General features: G+C 44.2%; 1 protein-coding gene across 1 annotated transcript; it reads right to left on the bottom strand.

The window, feature by feature from the left end:
* Window positions 1-971: 971 nt before the first annotated feature.
* zer1 (zyg-11 related, cell cycle regulator) lies at window positions 972-12,881 on the bottom strand. The gene is made up of 16 exons (XM_084694070.1): window positions 12,754-12,881; window positions 11,549-11,747; window positions 11,236-11,386; window positions 9,898-10,340; window positions 9,395-9,568; window positions 9,180-9,294; window positions 7,912-8,058; window positions 7,361-7,534; window positions 6,925-7,140; window positions 6,462-6,503; window positions 4,805-4,924; window positions 4,045-4,160; window positions 3,512-3,700; window positions 2,432-2,529; window positions 2,157-2,259; window positions 972-1,912 (listed from the first exon to the last, which is right to left on the bottom strand). Exons 2-16 carry the CDS (start codon window positions 11,713-11,715, stop codon window positions 1,831-1,833), a joined length of 2,337 nt encoding a protein of 778 aa, XP_084550196.1. The 5' UTR covers window positions 11,716-11,747; window positions 12,754-12,881; the 3' UTR covers window positions 972-1,830.
* Window positions 12,882-21,657: the final 8,776 nt, after the last annotated feature.

The raw sequence follows: 21,657 nt of genomic DNA, 5'->3' as shown, positions 1-21,657 counted from the left end.
TCGGACGTTGACCCACATTCATCAACATAACCCTAACCCAGTAAACAGTAGACTGGACAGGAGCTCTGTCTTCTCCAATAACTTTGTTCCAGGAGCAGCAATGGAGTAACACTGCAGGCCTGGAGTGAGCGACAGTACAGGTGAAGCACTATTGTAACACTGCAGGCCTGGAGTTAGCAACAGTACAGGTGAAGCACTATTGTAACACTGCAGGCCTGGAGTGAGCGACAGTACAGGTGAAGCACTATAGTAACACTGCAGGCCTGGAGTTAGCGACAGTACAGGTGAAGTACTACAGTAACACTGCAGGCCTGGAGTTAGCGACAGTACAGGTGAAGCACTATAGTAACACTGCAGGCCTGGAGTTAGCGACAGTACAGGTGAAGCACTATTGTAACACTGCAGGCGTGGAGTTAGCGACAGTACAGGTGAAGCACTATTGTAACACTGCAGGCGTGGAATTAGCGACAGTACAGGTGAAGCACTATTGTAACACTGCAGGCCTGGAGTTAGCAACAGTACAGGTGAAGCACTATTGTAACACTGTAGGCATGGAGTTAGCGACAGTACAGGTGAAGCACTATAGTAACACTGCAGGCCTGGAGTTAGCGACAGTACAGGTGAAGCACTATAGGGGTTCCAATGTGTTATGCTCAAGCAGTCATCCAATAAGGAGCCAGATCATAGGAGTTTTTATCAGAGGAAGGTATCAGCAAAGTAGTAGGGTTAGGGTCAATAGATAACCCTAATGGCTCATGCTGCAGTGTATCAAGCAGTCTCCGAACAAAGGCCTAACCAACTTGACATCCCTCCATTGATCCAAACAATTACATTAAAACATTAACAACATTACAAATGTACATGATACATCCCAGACCATTCCCATAGATTTTCCCATCTTCATGTATGTTTCATAATAGGTAGTTTGTCACTGAAAGTTGGATATTGAATGAAAAATAGGGAGCCAATAATACATTTACAGAGAAATAATAGGAGTGTTTATAATTAATCATAAAAACATACATACAGAATAGGGATGAAACTGCACAGAGGCCAGCGTAGTCCCTGCCCACGCCATCCGGGAAGACTGCAGAGCTGTCGTCGTGGTGACACTCCTTCTCCAGTGTACTTCAGGGTCTCGGCAGATGGTAGCAACTTCACTGTTATTATCGTCACTGTTGGTACTGTCACAACTACCACTGTCCCCAGATCACTGTTGTCCTGAAGCTGACTGCCCTGCCACCAGAGAGACTTTCAATCATACTCTGGAGGATTGGAGAGGATGAGGTGGCTGAGGGGAGCCTGAGGGGGGCAGAGGGGAGGCCGAGAGGGGGGCTGGGGGAGGCTGAGAGGGGGCCTGGGGGAGGCTGAGGGGATTGGGGTAGCTAAACTCTTGACCACTGTGCTGGGAACTAATCTTGTATGAAGACAGGCCTCTCACTGCACTTTAACAAACGATGAATGAGAGAGGGGAAAAAGCTTTATGTTTCTGTTTCCTTTTCATAAGTAGCAAGCATCTCCATGGCGTCTTCCTCCTCATCACACACACACGCCTCTATTGTTACAGTTCTTTCTTAAAAACTGACACACATAAGGACAAACACATAACAAACAAAACAATCAAATAGGAGAAAACAAATCCATGACGCAACAGCAACACTCACACACCAACCCTTAATCCCATCTGAACTTCCTGTAGTGTTGCATTCCAGAGTACAAGCTCAGCTGTTGTGCTCTACAGCAACCTGACGCACTCAGAGCCTGGTGGAGAGTGGAGAGTGACTCCTACAGCTTCCCTTAGTTCATTGGGGCAGTGCGGTTGTTGTGACGTCAACCTCTTAGTCCATTGTTGACCTCCTGTCCTGTCTCCATGGGGTCTTCTTTGAAGTTCTCACACTGCTCCATCACCTTCCTGTGGAAACAACATCAGCTGGTTCATCACCATTAAGTTTCATTCCACTGTATTTTTACTTCCTATCTTGCTAGTGACAGCCTGGGAATTAAAAACATGGAGTAATTTTAAATTTCCCAAATAATGCATACATCAAACCCTAACACATGTATGTGTGAGGTGATTAATCATTGTTAAAAACGACACTAAAATAAAAGCAAGCAAAAGCAAGCAAATGAGAAGGTAAGACAGCAGAATGTGATACCTCGCCATGTTCTTGGTCTCTTCTTGTGAGGTCTCCAGCTCCATCAGTTTTTCCAGCAGAGCGATGCCGCCCTCCTTGATCAGCAGGGGGCAGTACTTACTTGCTGAGAGTACAGGGAGGAGAGGACCAGTGTGAGAACCATTTACAGATTTGATTTACAAGGATTATGTGGAAGTTGTCTTAAACATTTGAATGTATTTACATTTTAGTCGTTTAGCAGTCATTTATCCTACTGTGTATGAGACTGTAACATGAGCATGTGCTCCAGTACTCACGGTAGACGGACACCAGGTTATACAAAGCCCAGGTGGCCCAGTGCTGGCTGACAGGAGAGATGCCCTGAGGCAGCAGGCGTAGAATCGGCTCAAATGACCTAAGAGAGAAAAAGCTTTAGCACACACTTTTTATTTTATTTTATTTTTTATCCTAAGTAAAATGTTCTACCACTGAGCTATACCCATCCCCATGTTCTACCACTGAGCTATACCCATCCCCATGCTCTACCACTGAGCTATACCCATCCCCATGTTCTACCACTGAGCTATACCCATCCCCATGTTCTATCACTGAGCTATACCCATCCCCATGTTCTACCACTGAGCTATACCCATCCCCATGCTCTACCACTGAGCTATACCCATCCCCATGTTCTACCACTGAGCTATACCCATCCCCATGTTCTACCACTGAGCTATACCCATCCCCATGTTCTACCACTGAGCTATACCCATCCCCATGTTCTACCACTGAGCTATACCCATCCCCATGCCAAAGTGTCCATCGTTGTACACTGTTTTTTTGGACCGTTTGCAGTGCGCCATCCGGGTACTTCCAGTGCATTGAATTCTGCTGGTTTTGTGAGTGAAGCGCCCTAAGCACTGACAGTCAGTGCTCGAAGTGCACAAGTGCACGGTAGTAGACACAGCTAGAGACTTGTGTTCCCAGCTTAACGCACTGCTTCCTGTCAGACAGGAAGTCTGTGATCCACCTGCAGGTGGAGTCGGGCACGTTCAAGGGTTCTTCCCTCTGGCATTTATTTGGTTTTTCACAATGTATGCTTCATGTATTGGCTACCCGCAATGTTTTTGGGCTATCTCGTTGTTATGATCAGTGACCTATGCACTTTTGTAAAGTTCTCTCTTGGAAGTCGCTTTGGATAAAAGCGTCTGCTAAATGAATAAATGTAATGTAATGTAGCCAAGTTGAGCACTAATTAGTATATAAAAAGTAAGAAGTATTTCATGCAAATCATTTTACAGGACCTGAGCAAATTCTGATAGTTGACCCATGTCTGGACTGTGAGCTTATTGGTTATTTCAGGGCCCATTGTTAGGGTAAGGCATGTCTGGACTCACCTGTAGTTAATGTTCCGCCGGGAGCTAATGTCCCAGCTCTGGATTGCGTCCCACATCTTGTTCATGACAGAGTCCCTCTGTGGCTCCAGCATGGGCCACGCCTCAGGGCCGTCAAACATGATGTGGGAGAGCACGCCACACGCGTTGTAGGACACCTCGATACCGTCTGCCTTACTGTCCAACAGATTACTGCCACCACACAAAACAGTCACAATAAAACAAAACGATATGTACATGTAAACTACTGGTAAATTGACACCAACTTCTAACTTTGCAAACATTGATTTTCAGCAAACAAATTAAGTAGTACAGTGATAGTTACATGAAGTATACCAGTGCACCATAATCCCTGCTGATGTACACTGCCATATATACAATACTGACATCAGACAGAATTTTAAGATCTTCATGAGGGAATAAAAATGCTTTGGCCTTAGTCATAAAACATGTAATAAGCTTATGTTCTGCTTTATCAAGCAGACAAATCAAACACGTAAGATTAACCAGCCGAGATCCATATTTTCAATTGTTACCTGAAGACCGAGATGAACTCTGGGGTGAGGAGTTGTGGTCTCAGAGCCCGGACCTCTGCCACGTTCCCCAGCAGACCCAGCATGTTGCGGTGAAGCTCCTGCTTATCTGGGAACTCCTAGGAGTCAGGAAAAACCAGGAGAGGTGTGACAGTCTGCATCTCCAGCCCTAACCCAGCCCTGCCCTAACCCAGCCCTGCCCTAACCCCAGCCCTGCCTTAAGCCCTGCCCTAACCCCAGCCCTGCCCTAACCCCAGCCCTGCCTTAAGCCCTGCCCTAACCCCAGCCCTGCCCTAACCCCAGCCCTGCCCTAACCCCAGCCCTGCCTTAAGCCCTGCTCTAACCCCAGCCCTGCCCTAACCCCAGCCCTGCCCTAACCCCAGCCCTAACCCCAGCCCTGCCTTAAGCCCTGCCCTAACCCCGGCCCTGCCCTAACCCCAGCTCTAACCCCAGCCCTGCCCTAACCCCAGCTCTAACCCCGGCCCTGCCTTAACCCAGCTCATGGGTATTGGTACCGACTACTGAAATTACTACACTAATTCAAACCCAGAACTACCATGTCCTGTTGCCCTTCACTTGTTTGGAAAAGGTTTGCTGAAACTGAGTAACGCTTTGACATTACTCAAAATGAAAGATTTCTGTATTTTGTTCATATATTGGCTTCTATGTCGCAATAAGCGACAACCCTATAAGTATGAAAAAAGTACCTGCCTACTTGAAATTAATGTATGCTAAAAAAGGAATGGAGGTGAGTGTGTCCAACCTTCAGGCAGTCCAGGAACAGACTCATGCCTCGACAGCTGAGGAACATCTGACAGTTGTCTGGAGTCTCATCAGTGATGTTCCATAGGGCACTCCAGGAGAACTCCATCACCTGGTCACACTGGCAACAGCATTACAGAAGATGACAGCTAGGAAAACATTTTTCCTTCAAATTTGTTTTCCCAAGTCGTATTTCTTATAATACATTTTGCACCACATTTTTTATTTTGATTGGATTACGTTTATATTTATTGAGATCACTATATGCACAATATATTTTTTTTAAATTAATAATAAAAAATATTATCTATGCTTCTCCCAAGCAACACATTTTATTGGTCTTGTCTTTCTTAACTTGACAATTTTGGTTTGATGTAAATGCGTAAACTTTTTTTTTTTTTTTTGGACAGCATTTGGGACGTTGCCCATCAACGTCCCACAAATGACCCCAATAGAAATATAGATACCCTATAGATACCCGAATTATAACCCAATAGCTATATATTGATACTCTGTGGACACTACTCTAACATAAATACTACTCTTTACTACCACAATAGATATGGACACTTCTTTAAAATAGAGATACTACTCTAACATATAGATAATACTCTATTCTACTCTAATAAACATAAACTTTATAGACACTTATCTAACCACAATAGATATAGACTCCAAATATATATACTCCAACCACAGTAATTACTCCAATAAATAACTACATATAGATAGCCTAGTACTCAAACAACACTACTCTAACCACAATCAATAACTATATATCGATACTACTCTGACAACAACAAATGTATTTATAAAAAACATTTTAAACAACCCATGTCGACCAAAGTGCTGCTAAAAATCTCTAATCCAGGAAACACCGACATAAAGATGAAGGCATTCACCTCTTAGGCACAAAGAAACATCAAGCCAAAACTCAATTACATCAAGGGGTGTCAAATGCTAGTTAATAAAAGTATGTTTTAAGCCTGGACTTAAAGAGAAGATGAGGGAGCAGATCTGAGGGGAAAGCTGTTCCACAGTCTAGAGGCAGCAACCGCAAAGGCACAGTCACCAACCTAACCACAATGGACATCTGTATATAGATACTACTCTAACCACAATGGATAGCTGTATACTACTCTAACCACAATGGATATCTGTATATAGATACTACTCTAACCACAATGGATATCTGTATATAGATACTACTCTAACCACAATGGATAGCTGTATACTACTCTAACCACAATGGATATCTGTATATAGATACTACTCTAACCACAATGGATATCTGTATATAGATACTACTCTAACCACAATGGATATCTGTATATAGATACTACTCTAACCACAATGGATAGCTGAATACTACTCTAACCACAATGGATAGCTGTATATAGATACTACTCTAACCACAATGGATAGCTGAATACTACTCTAACCACAATGGATATCTTTATAGATACTACTCTAAACACCGATCACTGGTCTTAGATACACCTGACACACAGACCAGAGCCTGTTTGACTTGTTGTGTCAAGCTGTGGGAGGTTGCAGTCTATAAATCCAGTATAGTTAGGAAATGGGTTTACAAAGTGATTTACAAAACAGGGAGGTAAATGTGTTGACTGCAATAAATAAACATGGACTAGACTCACCATTCTGTCTTGTAGCTTTTTCTGGATCAGATTTAGCATTGTCTAAGAAAAAGCAACATAATAATGTCAACCATGATGAATCCACAAGTGACTGAAAAAAAAACTAAATCAGGCTCACATTTTATGTTGTTCATTTTAAGTATGCCTAACCCTTTCCAGTATCTTTTGCTGTAAAATATTTTTTTGTGTTTTGTGATGTATATACTCTTAATGCATTTATTTATTAATTTCATGTATTTTACATTTTTGTTTGTATAACGTCATGTTTCGTATGATGTAGTATTAAATAGATAATATTTACATACTATATTGCTGTAGTTGCAATAATCTAACCCAACACTGAAGTTTAAAGACAAATACAGATGGTAGTTTTGTATTTCCAAGTTTACGAAGTTAAACATGGATTAAAAATACCACCCAAGGCACAATCTCAAAGTTTTAACAAGATAACGATGATGTGTACCTTGACAAAGCCCATCTTGCCGACAGCTTCCTTGTGCTGGTTGTCAACCTGGCAGACCAGAGCGTTGCAGAGGTGCACGGCAATGCGCTGGATCGACTCGTCTTGCCTGGCTGGTTCCAGAATCTTTAGTAAGAGCAGGTTGACCCGGCCGTACTGGAACTCCAGCTCTTCTGGGATGCTGAAGTTGCACAGTGTCAGACAGCAATTCCTCTGGACCTGCAGCAAGGCATGAGAGGAGATGAACCGCATATTTGGATAATCAATAGTTTAAGTATAGTATAGTTCATAGATTAGAAAAATCTGGTGGTTCCCCACCCTGGGTTCCCCACCCTGCTCACCGTGACATTCTGGTACTGCTCCCCACCCTGGGGTCCCCACCATGCTCACCGTGACCTCCTGGTACTGCTCCCCACCCTGGGGTCCCCACCATGCTCACCGTGACCTCCTGGTACTGCTCCATGCCGTTGAGCACCACGTGGATGACCTGCCGCCGCAGCCTCACACTCTGGTCGCTGCGGTACTCGGTGTTGGTCAGGTAGAACAGCGCTGCGCTGCCCGTCACCTGGATGCTCTTGTCGTATTTGTGGCACTTCAGAGCTGCAATCACAAGCTGAGAGGACGCCACCAGGATTAGACTCTAACCCATGATAGTCTGACATTTCTTTGACATTGAAAATTAATAATAATGTATATTAATTAAATATACTGGTTCTACAATTATTCAACTACTCAGATGTTTTAAATCTTTTTAGTTAGAATGTAAGAATATAACGGAACACAATTTTGTTCATTATGGTACAAGTAGCAACATCTGATTTCATGCCATATGCCTTTCTAACCTTAAACGTTCCAAGCCTGATTTTACTTGACCGCATTTTGTGTTCAAACGTGCTACATTAAAAGCAAAGTGTCTGAGGAGTGAATCTGCTACTTTTGTGAGTGTGTGGATGGATTCGGCATCATTAAGGGTTAGTGTGAGGAAAGAACCTGCAAGGCTCTGAGCAGCTGGCTGCAGTGCTGTATCCTAGCGATGTCGAACAGCTGGTTGATAGCTCTGTGGGCCAGCTCGGGGCGGAACTCTGTGTAGGCTTCAATGGCATTCAAAACCTGCTCCTCATTCTTGGAACCTGTCACCTGAAAAAATCAATGACGCACACAAGCTCAGAACAACATTTATACCAACACAAAATAAATTAAAATGCATTCAAGGAATAAGAGCTATGGGTTCTGGTTAACAATTATTTTTATTTGCAATTACATGACTGGATCATCTAGATGGATCAAGATTATCTTGTATATTACTAGATGGATCTGAGAATCATGTTTAACAACTGTACAATTGTATGTATGGAGGTGGTAGGTAATATTAGTATCAAAATCCCTTGAAAACGACTTTATACTTATTAATTAAAAAGTCAAATAAATATATTATAATGTGCACAGTATAACACAAGGTTCTTCTGGACAATTAAAGTGACATCGCAAGAATGTGCTACGGAGTGTATTATTAGTTTACCTACAATGTTTGCGTTCACATGTACTTTATATGCAGGGATGTGAGTTACGTTACACAGCGTGGTGTCATAATGTACCTTGAACGCAGGGATGTGAGTTACGGTACACAGCGTGGTGTCATAATGTACCTTATATGCAGGGATGTGAGTTACGTTACACAGCGTGGTGTCATAATGTACCTTATATGCAGGGATGTGAGTTACGGTACACAGCGTGGTGTCATAATGTACCTTATATGCAGGGATGTGAGTTACGGTACACAGCGTGGTGTCATAATGTACCTTCAACGCAGGGATGTGAGTTACGGTACACAGCGTGGTGTCATAATGTACCTTATATGCAGGGATGTGAGTTACGGTACACAGCGTGGTGTCATAATGTACCTTATATGCAGGGATGTGAGTTACGTTACACAGCGTGGTGTCATAATGTACCTTATATGCAGGGATGTGAGTTACGGTACACAGCGTGGTGTCATAATGTACCTTATATGCAGGGATGTGAGTTACGTTACACAGCGTGGTGTCATAATGTACCTTATATGCAGGGACGTGAGTTACGGTACACAGCGTGGTGTCATAATGTACCTTATATGCAGGGATGTGAGTTACGTTACACAGCGTGGTGTCATAATGTACCTTCAACGCAGGGATGTGAGTTACGGTACACAGCGTGGTGTCATAATGTACCTTATATGCAGGGATGTGAGTTACGTTACACAGCGTGGTGTCATAATGTACCTTATATGCAGGGATGTGAGTTACGTTACACAGCGTGGTGTCATAAAGCCCCAGAAACTGCAGAGGCCTCTTCAGCTCCTGAAGAGGGTAGATGCTGCTCTTACAGGGCTCAGTGCTAGAAGAGGGAGAAAGAGACATGATCATGCTAAATAACCCTCCAGATACAAGACATAGAAAATGCTCCATCAGATCATCTTCATCTAAAAATAATCCACCTTGGCCGTCCCACGGCCTCCTCGAAGTGAGGCACGGTGCAGTTGTCCTGCATGATGTGTCCCGAGATGTCCAGGGAGACCATATTTACCAGGCCTTGAACAATGGCTGTTAGGATCTTTCGAGTCATCTTGAATTTAGAAGATCTCCGACTCTCCCTAGAGATGTCCAGGTGTCTATGATGGAAAACTGTTGTTAAATTGAGAATGCAACAGACACACACACAGATAACACATACACAATATTCAAAATCCCTGTTGCAAGTACAGTGTATGTTTGTAGAGACACTAACGCCTATTTTTTGGTAAACGTGTATCAGGCCCGTGTGTTAGGGTTTGGGTTAGTATTAAATGCATTGCTCCACACACTTCTCTTCCTTCTCGAAGAAGCACAGACATCCCCATACCTACTTTTGGAGGTGTGCTTATGGGTTTAAATGGCAATATCCCATCCTCTTTCCTTCCAAACTTTCTTATCCCAACCAATGATCATCCCCCAGGCTCACCTGAGTTGGGCCAGTTTGACCACAGTGGTGACTAGCTCCTCTGACAAGTCCATGTTGTACAGAACCAGCGAGGCCAGTCTGTCTTTCCACTGGGTCAGGAAGGCTGTCCGAGCCAGCTGCACCCCTGACAGGTCCAGGGCGGTGAGGGCCTTTAGGGGCCGGAGCAAAGCCTCCACATCCGCTTCCTCCGGCAGCCCACCCAGGTTCAGCAGACGGAGGCGGTTGAAGCCCTGGAAGCTGAAGTCCTTCTCTAACGCCTGCCTGGATGCTGGGCTCTCCTCCTCATCGTCCTCGTTTGCCAGGGGCGCGCCTCCCTTCCGGTAGAAGATGTGGCTACATCCGAAGAGACTGAGGGAGATCAGGGTCTGCCGGAAGCAGCTTAGTGTTTTCAGACTGCGTGCAGATAAGTTGTTGCAGTAGGTAAGATGAAGCTCTATCAGGTCCTAGAACAGATGAGAGCCTTTTATCAGTACAGTTGTTTGACTAAAATCAGATTTTCCAGTTGAACATGTTTGCTTATGCAAATTGTCAAGATTAACTGGTTCATTTACAAAAAAGTTTTTAATCCAGAAATGTAATTGAGAGGACAAAATGAACTTATAAATCAATCACCATAAAATGGGTAGGGATTCTGAATAAGCATCATCCATGCATTGTGCAGCATGCTTTTGTTGGCATCAAAATAAATGTCAAAAGAATGACAGTAGTTTGCAATTAATATTTGACATTTTTAGCAGGGTTGCTGAAAATAGCATCAGATCACTAATGGACCTTTAACTAGTTCAGTGCACACGTGACACTGAGCAATACACCCGCCTAATTTATAAAGCCACAGTCATACACACACATTTATATTTATGCATTTAGCAGACGCCTTTATCCAAAGCAACTTCCAAGAGAGAGCTTTACAAAAGAGCATAGGTCACTGATCATAACAACGAGGTTGTCCCAAACATTGCAAGCAGCCAAAACATGAAGCATACATTGTGAAAACCAAACAAGTGCCAAAGGGAAGACCCATAAGAGCATGCAGTTATACAAGTTACAAATTAAAACAACATGAACCCCAAAAAGTACAAGACTGTACCTGTAGAAGAACAATCAACAGTAAAATATTTCACAGCGAGTACAAGAGCTCAAGAGTTAACTTCGTTATAACTAACCTACAAGAGCAACAAGTCTCTCAATAAGAGTCATTGTGATCCTGGAGGAAACTAACATCGGGTCCAATCAAGCATTCATAAGTGCCGTTATACTCCAACACACACACACAGATTCCTGCTTGTAAAGTTAGATGTATTGTTACAGGAATAGTTTCTATGAATGGTTGCATCCCACCTGCTTGCCAATAGCCTCCAGGTCCCGGTCGCGTACCAAGTCCTCCCGCAGCTGCACCCTGGTCAGGCGGGTGCTTCTGGGATCCCAGAACAGCTGGAGAAAGCCATCCTCTGGCTCAAAGCTACTGTCTGTGTGCATCAACTCCATGTACCTACACACACACACACACACCAGCCCCATGTACCAACACACCTACTTCAAGTCATTAGGTTATACTACATGCTGACCATTCAACCTCCAGTTATATATACGTGTTGATCAAGTCATAGGGGTTATACTACATGCTGACCATTCAACCTCCAGTTATACATACGTGTTGACAAGTTTGTCACAAATTTCACTGGGAAGAAAGACGTCTGATCGCAGACAGAGCTTGTCCCCGTCTCCCTGGTAACACATGGTCCTCTTCAGGTTCCTGAGGCAGTAGGCCGTAGACAGAGCCATCAGGGTGTCTGGGTCGTCCCCTGCTTTGGCAGCCATCTCGGCTTCACCTTTATCACCTGTGGCAGAAACTTATCACAAGAGGCATTGGAGCTTTTAGTATTTAATACTTGAATATTTAAGTATTTAAAAGGGGGCTCTTTTCTTGAGTAGTAATTTATTGACAAGAAGTCATCTTCAGAGGATACAGACAAAAATCCCTTCACTGCCTACCTACCATGATATTATGCTGTTCTTAAAACTGAAAACTTTGAAATAAACTTAAAAAAAAATTAAAAGGAGAAGCTGGCTATCTAAAAGCCCTGCATCTTAGTAAATTTAGATCTTATGTGAATATGTTTGGTAAGACGAAGGAGAAACCCTAACCATAACCCTAGCTTAAGGATTTTCCTTTAAAGCATTTGCCAATTGTCAAACCTAAACACAACTTGCCAGCTAATCCTGATCTACAGATGTATTTTTCTCTCATGTCGAAACCCATTGCTTGCATCATGCTCATCAATACAGAAATAGCGAACGGATCATTTGACACAATACGAATACCTGTTACACTACTGTTTGACTTGTAAAGTATCCTGTGTCAGTCTAGCACACCACCTGCTAACGTGATGCAAGATAGACTACCTAGCGAAATACCTACAACGAAAAGATCTTAACTAGTTAGCCAGACAGTTTGGGTTGTCATTCATATACACCTCAACATTTATCTACAGTTTTGAAAAAAGATCACTGTGTTAGCTAGCTAAAATGCTGTATATCTAGACAGCCATTTTATTTGCTGCAGATGCAGTGTTGGTCTTCTGCAATGTTGTCAACTAGCAATATCGGCTCATGTTTACTTGCCAGCTCGCAGTTCATTTAACTCCGTACCTGGACTCGCTAAATACATTATTTTGCTGCAATTGCGTCAGACTAAGTAAAGACAGTTTTTGCATGGGACCTACTGCTGCAAGCACTGCAGCTAAGACAATATTCCTAACGCTAGCTTGCTAACACACTAATGTTGCATTAGAAAGCTATACAACTAGCTAGACGAGTAAAATGTTTTGGGGCATGATACCAGACATTTATGGTTACCTTATCCTATGCCACGGGCAATTGTTTAGGTTGACTCAATTAACCTATCGTTTTGGTATTTTTCTTGGTGGCTGTCCGATGTCAACAAAACAACCTCCACTTCCGGTTCACCTGTGTAACAAATAATTGATTCCCTCAAAAAGAAGAACGGGGCAGGGTTAGGGTTAGAGTCTCGTTTAGCAGAACCTACCGGAAAGTACATATATCTTAAATTTATAAACAAATCGTGATATAGGCATGCACTACATTACGCCATTTCTCGGGCCATTTATTGATATTTATATCTAAACGTTTTATCAGTTGGCACAAGCCTCACAAAAGGGATTTACATTAATATAACAAAGTATACTAACCTTTCAAAACGACATTGGAGGTTTGAATTAACAATTTAAATGAGTGGAGAGACAAAATGTTGGAGTTTAGATAAATAAATATTAATCAAAATAAAAATTGAATCAGAAGGTAAAGGAGTTCAGAAGATAAATGAGTAAAGGAGGAGGAAAAGAGGTTTGGAAAAGAATATAGGAAAGAAGGGTAGGAAAAATATAATTCAAGCATCAAATGATTCTTACTGCACAGGGGACTAATATTAGCCTGGCTCTGCCCTCCTAGTACTTCCGCTCATTTTTTATTTAGCTTCTGTACTAGGTTTGGCCATGAGGTACATAAGTCAGATGTCTCCGGTAAATTTTCTACCTGCCAATCAGCGAATAGAGGGAGTGGCGCTAGTTTGTGTTGTAGTTCCATAATGGCGGCGGAGATAGATGCGAGCGAAGCCATTCGGTTACTTGTAGCAACACTGCCGAATATCCATAAGCTAAAGCCGGAGCAAGAACAAGTTTTGCTGAGTTTTGTTGGTGGCCATGATGTTGTGGCCCTCCTCCCCACGGGGTTTGGGAATAGTTTGATTTTCCAGCTACGGCAGCTAGATCTGTTACAGAAGAGGTGAAGGAATTGGCTGAGGCAAACACTAGCGATTGGTTATGGCAGATCAGAGTGGCTCTGGGCACATCCAATAGTTTTAAACTTCAACAGAGTACCCGCCTACAAGGAAGTCATCGCTTGTCAATGCAGCGAGGCCAGACTCTGTACAAACGAAATGTACGAGAGTCTGGTTTGGACCAGGCAAGACTAATATGAGTATAACCAGACCAAGTTTCGTGCATGTGGCACCTTCCTAGTCAGAGTTATGGCTGAACAAAGGTAGACAGACAAAAAAAGATATATATGGAAATGCATAATAGATTTTCCTAGACATTAATAATTCGAATGAGATCGATCTAAAAAAAATTACCTGTAATGTATTTTAACATTATTTTGACTGTTTTTGCTGTATAATAATAGAAAACGTAAATCCATCTCCAAAAGAAATGTATTCCAATTTTGTTTTCTAAGTATACTTCTTAAAAGTATATCAAAAGCAATGATCCCAGCATCAACGTTGAGGGGACTGGCATGTGGCACCTTCCTAGTCAGAGTTATGGGGTGGATAAAGGTAAAGAATAATAATAATAAAAAAAAAAAATGTACGTAGAGGGGACTCTAATGAGCAAACCAGACCAAGTTTGGGGCCTGGGGGAGCCTCCTAGGCAGAGTTACCCCCCTTTCTTCAAAATGGTACAGTCCTAAAGTCTTGTTCTCTCTCTTTCTCTTCGGCGATCCCTCTTGGCGGGACAATGGTCCGGGCTTCAGAGAAACCGCAGCCGGACCTGCCTGCCAAGCGGCATGGCAGGCTTTGGAATGAGACGGGCGATGTCAAGCCTGGCTTCAGAGAAACCGCAGCTGGACCTGTCTGCCAAGCGGCATGGCAGGCCTTGGAATGAGACGGGTGACATTGGGCCTCATTCACCAACTGTTCTTAAGAACTAATTTGTTCGTAAATCCCACTTACACAGTTTTCACGAAGATTTTGGCATTCACCAATGTTTTCTTATTTGGTATTTGTTCTTAGGTAAGAACAGAATTTACGCACACCCAAGAGCACTCTTACACACAATTGTGAGCTGACATGTTTGCGCAAAATAAATAGTTATACCGTTTTCGTCCATTCTAATTTAAAATTGAATATTTCTCTCCTTTATAATTTAACTAATCATTTTCATTATTTTACAAAATTTGATGTTTGTTTGAATAAATACACACTACATTTACACTTCGGCTCATTTGTAAAGCACTTTGAATTTCCATTGTGTATGAATTGTGCTAGGCCTATATAAATAAACTAGCCTTGCTTTGCCTTCAATTCACATCAAGTATGTTAACGGGGAACCTTGCCATCCAATAATAAGTGACTTATCACGGTATTTATAGGCCCAAAGTAGGCTTATTCCGCACACTAAGACAACATCACACAATGACGTATTTATTGCTGCTGCAAAATTTTGCAGATCGTGCCCTGACGAGGGAACGTATCTTCAGTGACCATACCGATGTATTTGCAGAGGGTGGAGCGTAGCCTACCTGTTGGGACACTGTATGCTACCAAGAGCATTCTTCATGGATATTTGTAACAGTCAACTGTCTTCTAGGCTATGTTTGAAATATGTTTTTTTGCCCTATGAATTCAATTTAAAGTTTAAACATTTATTTTTTACTTAATCAGTTCTGCGCCCTTCTCCACATACAGTGTTCACTGCATGAGTAATTGCATTCCATGCAACGGTTTTATTAACTGCTTTGAATCCACTGCTGACGCTATTAAATATGATGTGTTGTTTGTCTCTAACTTTTTGCAGCTGTACCTCCATTTGAGAATTAGTATTTTTTTTATTTTTTTTATCTACTTATTCTGAAAGAGTTTAGATCATTATTTTCGCTAGCAAGATCTCATTCGATGATTAATTTCCATTAAGCCTACTGCCAGCAGGCACATTTAAAGAAATGTGATCTGATTGATTGGGGTAATGAGGCACTTAAGATGAGCCTATACATTTGACTAAAATACACATTTACGTTATCGGCAATTTTTTGTTAAAGCTGCATGTCTTACTCTGGCAGCGGTGGCGGTGTTTGACTTAGCCATGATAATATGCTTATTGTCTCGTAGAGACTCATTATAATAGTTTGCTCGGATGGCGAGAATATCACCGCTCTCTCTTTCGTCTTTTCTGCCATTATACCGTTAGAAAATCACGATCTTGGTGAACGACCTTTCCTGCCTTTTGAAGTAGAATGTGCACGTGCAATTTCCCTGATAGTTTAGCCTGATTGAAATTAACCACATAATTTGGATGCGGATCAGCCATTGACGATCCGACATTTGCTGTTCTCACTCATCTCGCTAATGTTAACGGGCTAGAGGGACAATTGATTAACTTAGCTTTAACCCTTACGACGAACGGGGCCCAGTTTTGAAGAACCGAACTATCAAAGATAATGACAAATAATCAACCATCAAATCCAGTTAACTGAGTCAACGACATACGGAGAATGGGCCCCCTAACCCTCAGGTGCCTGGTTCCACCATACACTGCCATGTCCCCTGGACTGATAGTTCAAAGGACCCATTTAGCTTCACAGGGGCCTCGCTCCATTTCTGGGGGGTGGCCCTGGGCCTCTGCATTGTTTTGGGGGGCCAGCCCAGAGCCTCTCCTCATTTCTGGGGAGTGGCCTGACGCCTTTAGTGCCAGTCACCAATTGCTATGTCTATCAGACACACAGATCGGTTTGATCTTCACTAAAAATCATGCTGGTACACCTCTTTGTGGCTACCATTCCTACCTTTGGTTTCTCTCAATCAAGTGGAAGTCAAAAACCCCCATTTCTTCAACATGGTACGGTCCAAAACCTCCCCCTTTCTTCTGCATGGTAAAGTCCTAAAGTCTCTTTCTCTAACCCTAACCCTCAGGTGCCTGGTTCTTCCCTACACTGACATGTCTCCTGGACTGACAGGTCAGGGGACCCATCTAGTTTCTCAGGGGCCTCTCGCCATTTCTGGGGGGTGGCCCTTGACCTCTCCCCATTTCTGGGGGGGGGGGGGCCCTGACACCTTAGGTGCCCGGTTCCGCCCTACACTGCCATGTCCCCTGGACTGACAGGTCGGGGGACCCATTTAGTTTCACAGGGGCCCCTCCCCATCTCTCTGGGGGGTGGCCCACGACCTCTCCCCATTTCTGGGGGGGGGGGGGCCGTGACACCTTAGGTGCCCCGGTTCCGCCCTACACTGCCATGTCCCCTGGACTGACAGATCTGGGGACCCATTTAGTTTCACCGGGGCCCCTCCCCATTTCTGGGGGGGTGGCCCTAGACCTCTCCGCATTGTGTTAGGGGGACAGCCCAGGGCCTCTCCTCATTTCTGGGGAGTGGCCGTGACACCTTTGGTACCAGTCAATCAATCCCTGTGTCTATCAGACAGGCGGATCGATTTAATCTTCACTGATACTCAGGCCAATACCCCTCTTCGGCGCTACCATTCCTACCTTTGGTTTCTCAATCATTTTGAGTTCCCATGATCCTTTGGGACTTGCTGTTTGGTGGACTTAGAACATTTTACAGAAATTTTCCAGCTTGATTAAGCTCAATGGGGTTTTTGATACCCGCCGCCGCTTGCCGCTCTCACCGTTGAAAGGTTTGCTACCTCAGTTGATGTGGTCTCCCTGAAACGATTCAAGGCCTCATCCGGATCCCTCGGCAGACTCCTGACGTAGGGGTTCCAGACCGGGGTTTCCATGGCTTTGGTGAGTATACTTTTCCGAGGTATAGTTAGCGTCGGTAGAAGATTGGTGGGTCCAGTGGTTTAGCACAATGGGACATATTCCCAGGACTCACCCGCCGACAATCCTAGGCCCTAGCCGCTGGTAGAAGCTTGTAGGGAGTTCCAAGGCTCGATATGAGAGCCTTACCTCCCTTCCACCAGCACTCTCCTTTGCCCTTGCTGGGCAAGCTGTGACAGGGGCAGCTTGTCTGGGTGGGCAGGAGACTTTGATCCACTCTGGGCAGGCTGTGATCACAAGCAGTCTGTTCCGGGAAGTGGTTCTTCAGGCCCTCTCCGGGCAGGCTGTGGTAACCTTGCGGTGTTAACAAGCAGTCTGTTTGGGTGGGCGGTAAGTATGCGGCCCTCCTGGGTCCCATTTGGGACAGCACGCAGGATGGGGTGGTCCAGGGCGAAGGACCTTGATCGCAGCCCAGTCTTTTACGGGGGTTCGCCCCACTCATGCACCACTGCACTACACCTTTGACTGATCCTGATCATTACCCTTTAGCCCAAGGGGTGTGATCAAACCCATACCCCAGGATACGCTTTTGCCTCCCTGGTTCCTGGCGCTTGTCGGCTTCCTCATGAGAAATGTCTTCTCTTGGACATTTTGTGCCTCTTACTGGGTATCAATTCTACCCCAACATTTTCCGTGTGGCGAGAGCAGTGGGCAGGATCCAAGGTAAGAATTGCACAATTTGGCTTATTAGCTCAACACTGATTGTTAAACAAACTTTTTATATTTTATTCCACATTACCTTAGACCAGTGGTTCTCAACCCTGGTCCCCTTATCCTGCATGTTTTAGATGTTTCCCTGCTCCAACACACCTGATTCAAATGAATGGTCGTTAACAGGCTTCTGCATAACGACCCATTCATTTGAATCAGGTGTGTTGGAGCAGGGAAACATCTAAAACATGCTGGACAGGGGATCCCTGAGGTTCAGGGTTGAGAACCACTGCCTTAGACTCTCCAATTCATCCTAAAAATATGCACAATCAACATTTCTAAAAAAGATATAAAAAAAATAAAGTTCAATTTGACCCCCCCCCCCCGACGCATGCACACACATCTAGTGGCCCTCATCTCCTATTACACCAACACCCCACCCATATCTAGCTTCCATTTCTCACACCTTATTCCCCACTTATCCCTACCCTCTAGTTGAACTCACCAACTCCTTTTTGATTCCCCTCCATTCCCAGTCACCCCAGCTTTGACCCCACCCTTATCTCCTCGGTCACCAATCTCTCAGCCCTGTAAAGATATTATTCCTCCTGATGTCTCACCATTTTCTTATTCAATACCCTCATTCTTGAATCGCACCAATCTCCTCTCACATAATTACACTGATCTTCAACATTGTCTTACCCTCATATCACACACCTGCAGCACCAACCAATCTTATGCCACAACTTTTCTCAATCACCTAGTTACCTACAAGTATGGACAGGATTCCTACCCTACTTGACCTGGTTTCTCTTGTTACGTCAACCCTGGCAGTTCATTACCAACCCTGGCAGTTCACTCCCAATTTGAGCCTCTGGGTTGGGGTCAGCCCCAACACCAAAATGTAACCTTGTTGGAGCTTCGGAACTGTACTACACCCTGTTGTGACCAGAACCCTACCCGACCCTCTGAGTCTAACCCTAACCATTTGGGAACTATGCCTAAACCTAAAACTGGATGTACAGCATCCTCCTCCACTCCATTTTACCAAGCTTTCATTGATTGTCTCTGCCCACCCTCCCCGTGCCTGAAATTCTAAAGGACCTTTATTTTAAAAGGCTTTCCCCTCCTGCCACTGGTCACCCTCACCCATGGCCTTTCATTTGTTGAACCCTTGTAGGGCCCTCCCACCCCCAGTGGTCATCATCCTACCGTAATTTCACTTCATTGGCACTTTTATTTTGAAAATCCTACCATTTCTCTCTTGTTACCCACACACTCACATTCTAATAGGACCCTCATTGGACCTCTCTGCTACCATCATGACTTTCCCTCTCGGGCACAATTTGAAGGGACTCTTATTTTGAAGGACTTTCCTTTCACCCTCCACTGTCATTCATGGTCTTCCTACAATAAGGCCCTTGTAAGCTCTTTCCTTACCCTGATTGTCCTCTGTTATTGTTATCTGTTATTGTGTTAATACTGATTGATACCCAGGGACCAGTGTCCTTTCCTCCTAGTAGTGTTGCTTCTAACTTGACTATATATTGACAGAGGGATATTGTATACTACTACGCAAGCGGTTGTTCCTCTTAACATCTCCAGACTACAATATACCTACCCTGGGGTTTGTTGTTCTGAGACCCCCAATGGACCATTGACTCAGGCTTAAAGTCTCCGGACACCAGCTGTTACAACCTGGATGGTGTTTGTTGTTGGTTAGAGATCTTCAAGAAGGGGACGTGGAACCTTTAACCCTCGGTCGCTAGTTTGGAATTTATAATTTCAAGCAAATCTCCCTGACCTCTCAGTCTTAGTCTCCGGACACCAGTTATCGCTCAACCCCTGGAGGGTGGTGATATTCAGACTGACATCTATTATAGATGAAGACCAATGGTCTGAGACCTTTAACCACCAGCGCTCAATTGGATCGATTCTGGCCAAAACCTTTTATATAACCTCAGTCTCGGAGATTCCAGACACACCTAATAATATCACACATAATATCAACCCTGGTGGTTATGATACTGTTAGACTGATTACCAGTTCTCTATACTTATTGTTGAAGACAGGCTGAGAGATTTAAAAGTGCTTTTGTGGGGTGTCACCTTAACTGTGGTCCCGCAGGGTGTTTCCTCATTGATGCTACCACACCTAACCTGCCTGGGCTTTGGTGTCTACTCACCCCTACAGCTCCTTCTAATTCCAACCTTAGATTTGCCTTGATTCTCTTATCAGAAAGAAGAACTGAAGATTCTCCGTCTCACAATTTCCTCCTTCTGCTGTCTTCCTTTACCAAAAAAAACCCCTATCCTCGCCTTGGGGACCCTTGATGGCAGCTGCGTCCTTCCGGGAAATGAAGCTTGGCGCATGTTCGGATAGGCAAGACCGACCCCTGATTTTGGGCATACTCTAATGTTTCATGACTTACTCCATGACTTACCCTAACCCTACACTAAGAATGGTCTACTTTTCCTCTTCCTATGTCGGGCTGTCATCTTGGTTTCAGTTTGATCAGCGCTCCCGTCTATCAAAGCTGTCAAGTCAGCCTATCACAATGATCCCATGCCTTTGATCACAATTCTCTCCCGGTTTAGTTTGTCCATGCTATTAAGTGCGCGACCCTCCACCTCCCCACCTTAACCCTTGTCTCTGTTCTTTGACTCCTTGGCTGGGTTGTCGGCTGCAGCCACCGCCACCAGTGTCTGGATTCCGTGGGGGATTCTTCTTTGGATGTTGGGCAGGCGCCCTTTGATCACTAATTCCCCATGGGGTCTAAGCTCAACACTGTAGTACATTTATCATTCTGTAATAAGCATCACTTTAATCATCCCAGGGCTCTCCTGATTGAAATGGGTACGGTCCAGTTCCCCAATTTCACCTTGCCAGGATAACACCGCAGCCACCCATCAATCCTCTGGGAGGAAGCTTGTGATTCTCAACCTAAAACAATAAATACCCTCCCATCCCATCCTTTTGGACCACCCTTTGGGATGGGAGGTAGACTTACTTAGCCCTGTGGGCAACAGTGTCCTTTGCCCTGTGGGTGTCTGCTCTGTAGTTATTTCTCTCCCTTCCACTTCTTGACTCCTCCTTGTCATCTCTCCTGTCTATACATCCTTGAGCCTCGACCTATACCCTTAACCTAAACTCAGGACCAACACCTAAATGTAACCTTGTTGGAATTTCGGACCTGTACTAGACCCTGTTGTAACCAGAACCCTACCCGACCCTCTGACTCTAACCCTAATACAGGGCGTATCCTAAAGGATCCGGTTCTGACCTTCTTGCTACCTACAGCACCTCCTCCACTCCAATGTGACTTATTTTGGCTAACCCTTGTCCCTGTCCACCTCCTCCTGTGCCTGCAATTCTAAAGGACCTTTATTTGGAAAGGCTTTCTGCTCATCTGCCACTGGTCATCCTCACCCATGGCCTTCCCCCACCCCCAGTGGTCATCATCCTACCATACTTTCACTTCATTGGCACTTTTATTTTGAAAATCCTAACGCCCATCTCTGGTTACCCCAACACTCTCATG

Source organism: Hypomesus nipponensis, chromosome 27 (assembly GCF_054491055.1).
Source record: "Hypomesus nipponensis isolate SF chromosome 27, ASM5449105v1, whole genome shotgun sequence".
Classification (NCBI taxonomy): domain Eukaryota; kingdom Metazoa; phylum Chordata; class Actinopteri; order Osmeriformes; family Osmeridae; genus Hypomesus; species Hypomesus nipponensis.
The sequence above is the reverse complement of the archived record's forward strand: the minus strand, read 5'-3'. Positions and strand labels throughout refer to the sequence as shown.

What these genes read in the sequence shown, in the direction of transcription:
- zer1 (XM_084694070.1), bottom strand. Translation starts at nt 11,715, where the DNA reads ATGGCTGCCAAAGCAGGGGACGACCCAGACACCCTGATGGCTCTGTCT. An exon ending in GAGGCCGTGGGACGGCCAAG is followed by an intron (nt 9,295 to 9,394) that starts GTGGATTATTTT and finishes TCCCTCTTCTAG; the next exon opens with CACTGAGCCCTGTAAGAGCA. An exon ending in GCAAGATGGGCTTTGTCAAG is followed by an intron (nt 6,504 to 6,924) that starts GTACACATCATC and finishes GCTTTTTCTTAG; the next exon opens with ACAATGCTAAATCTGATCCA.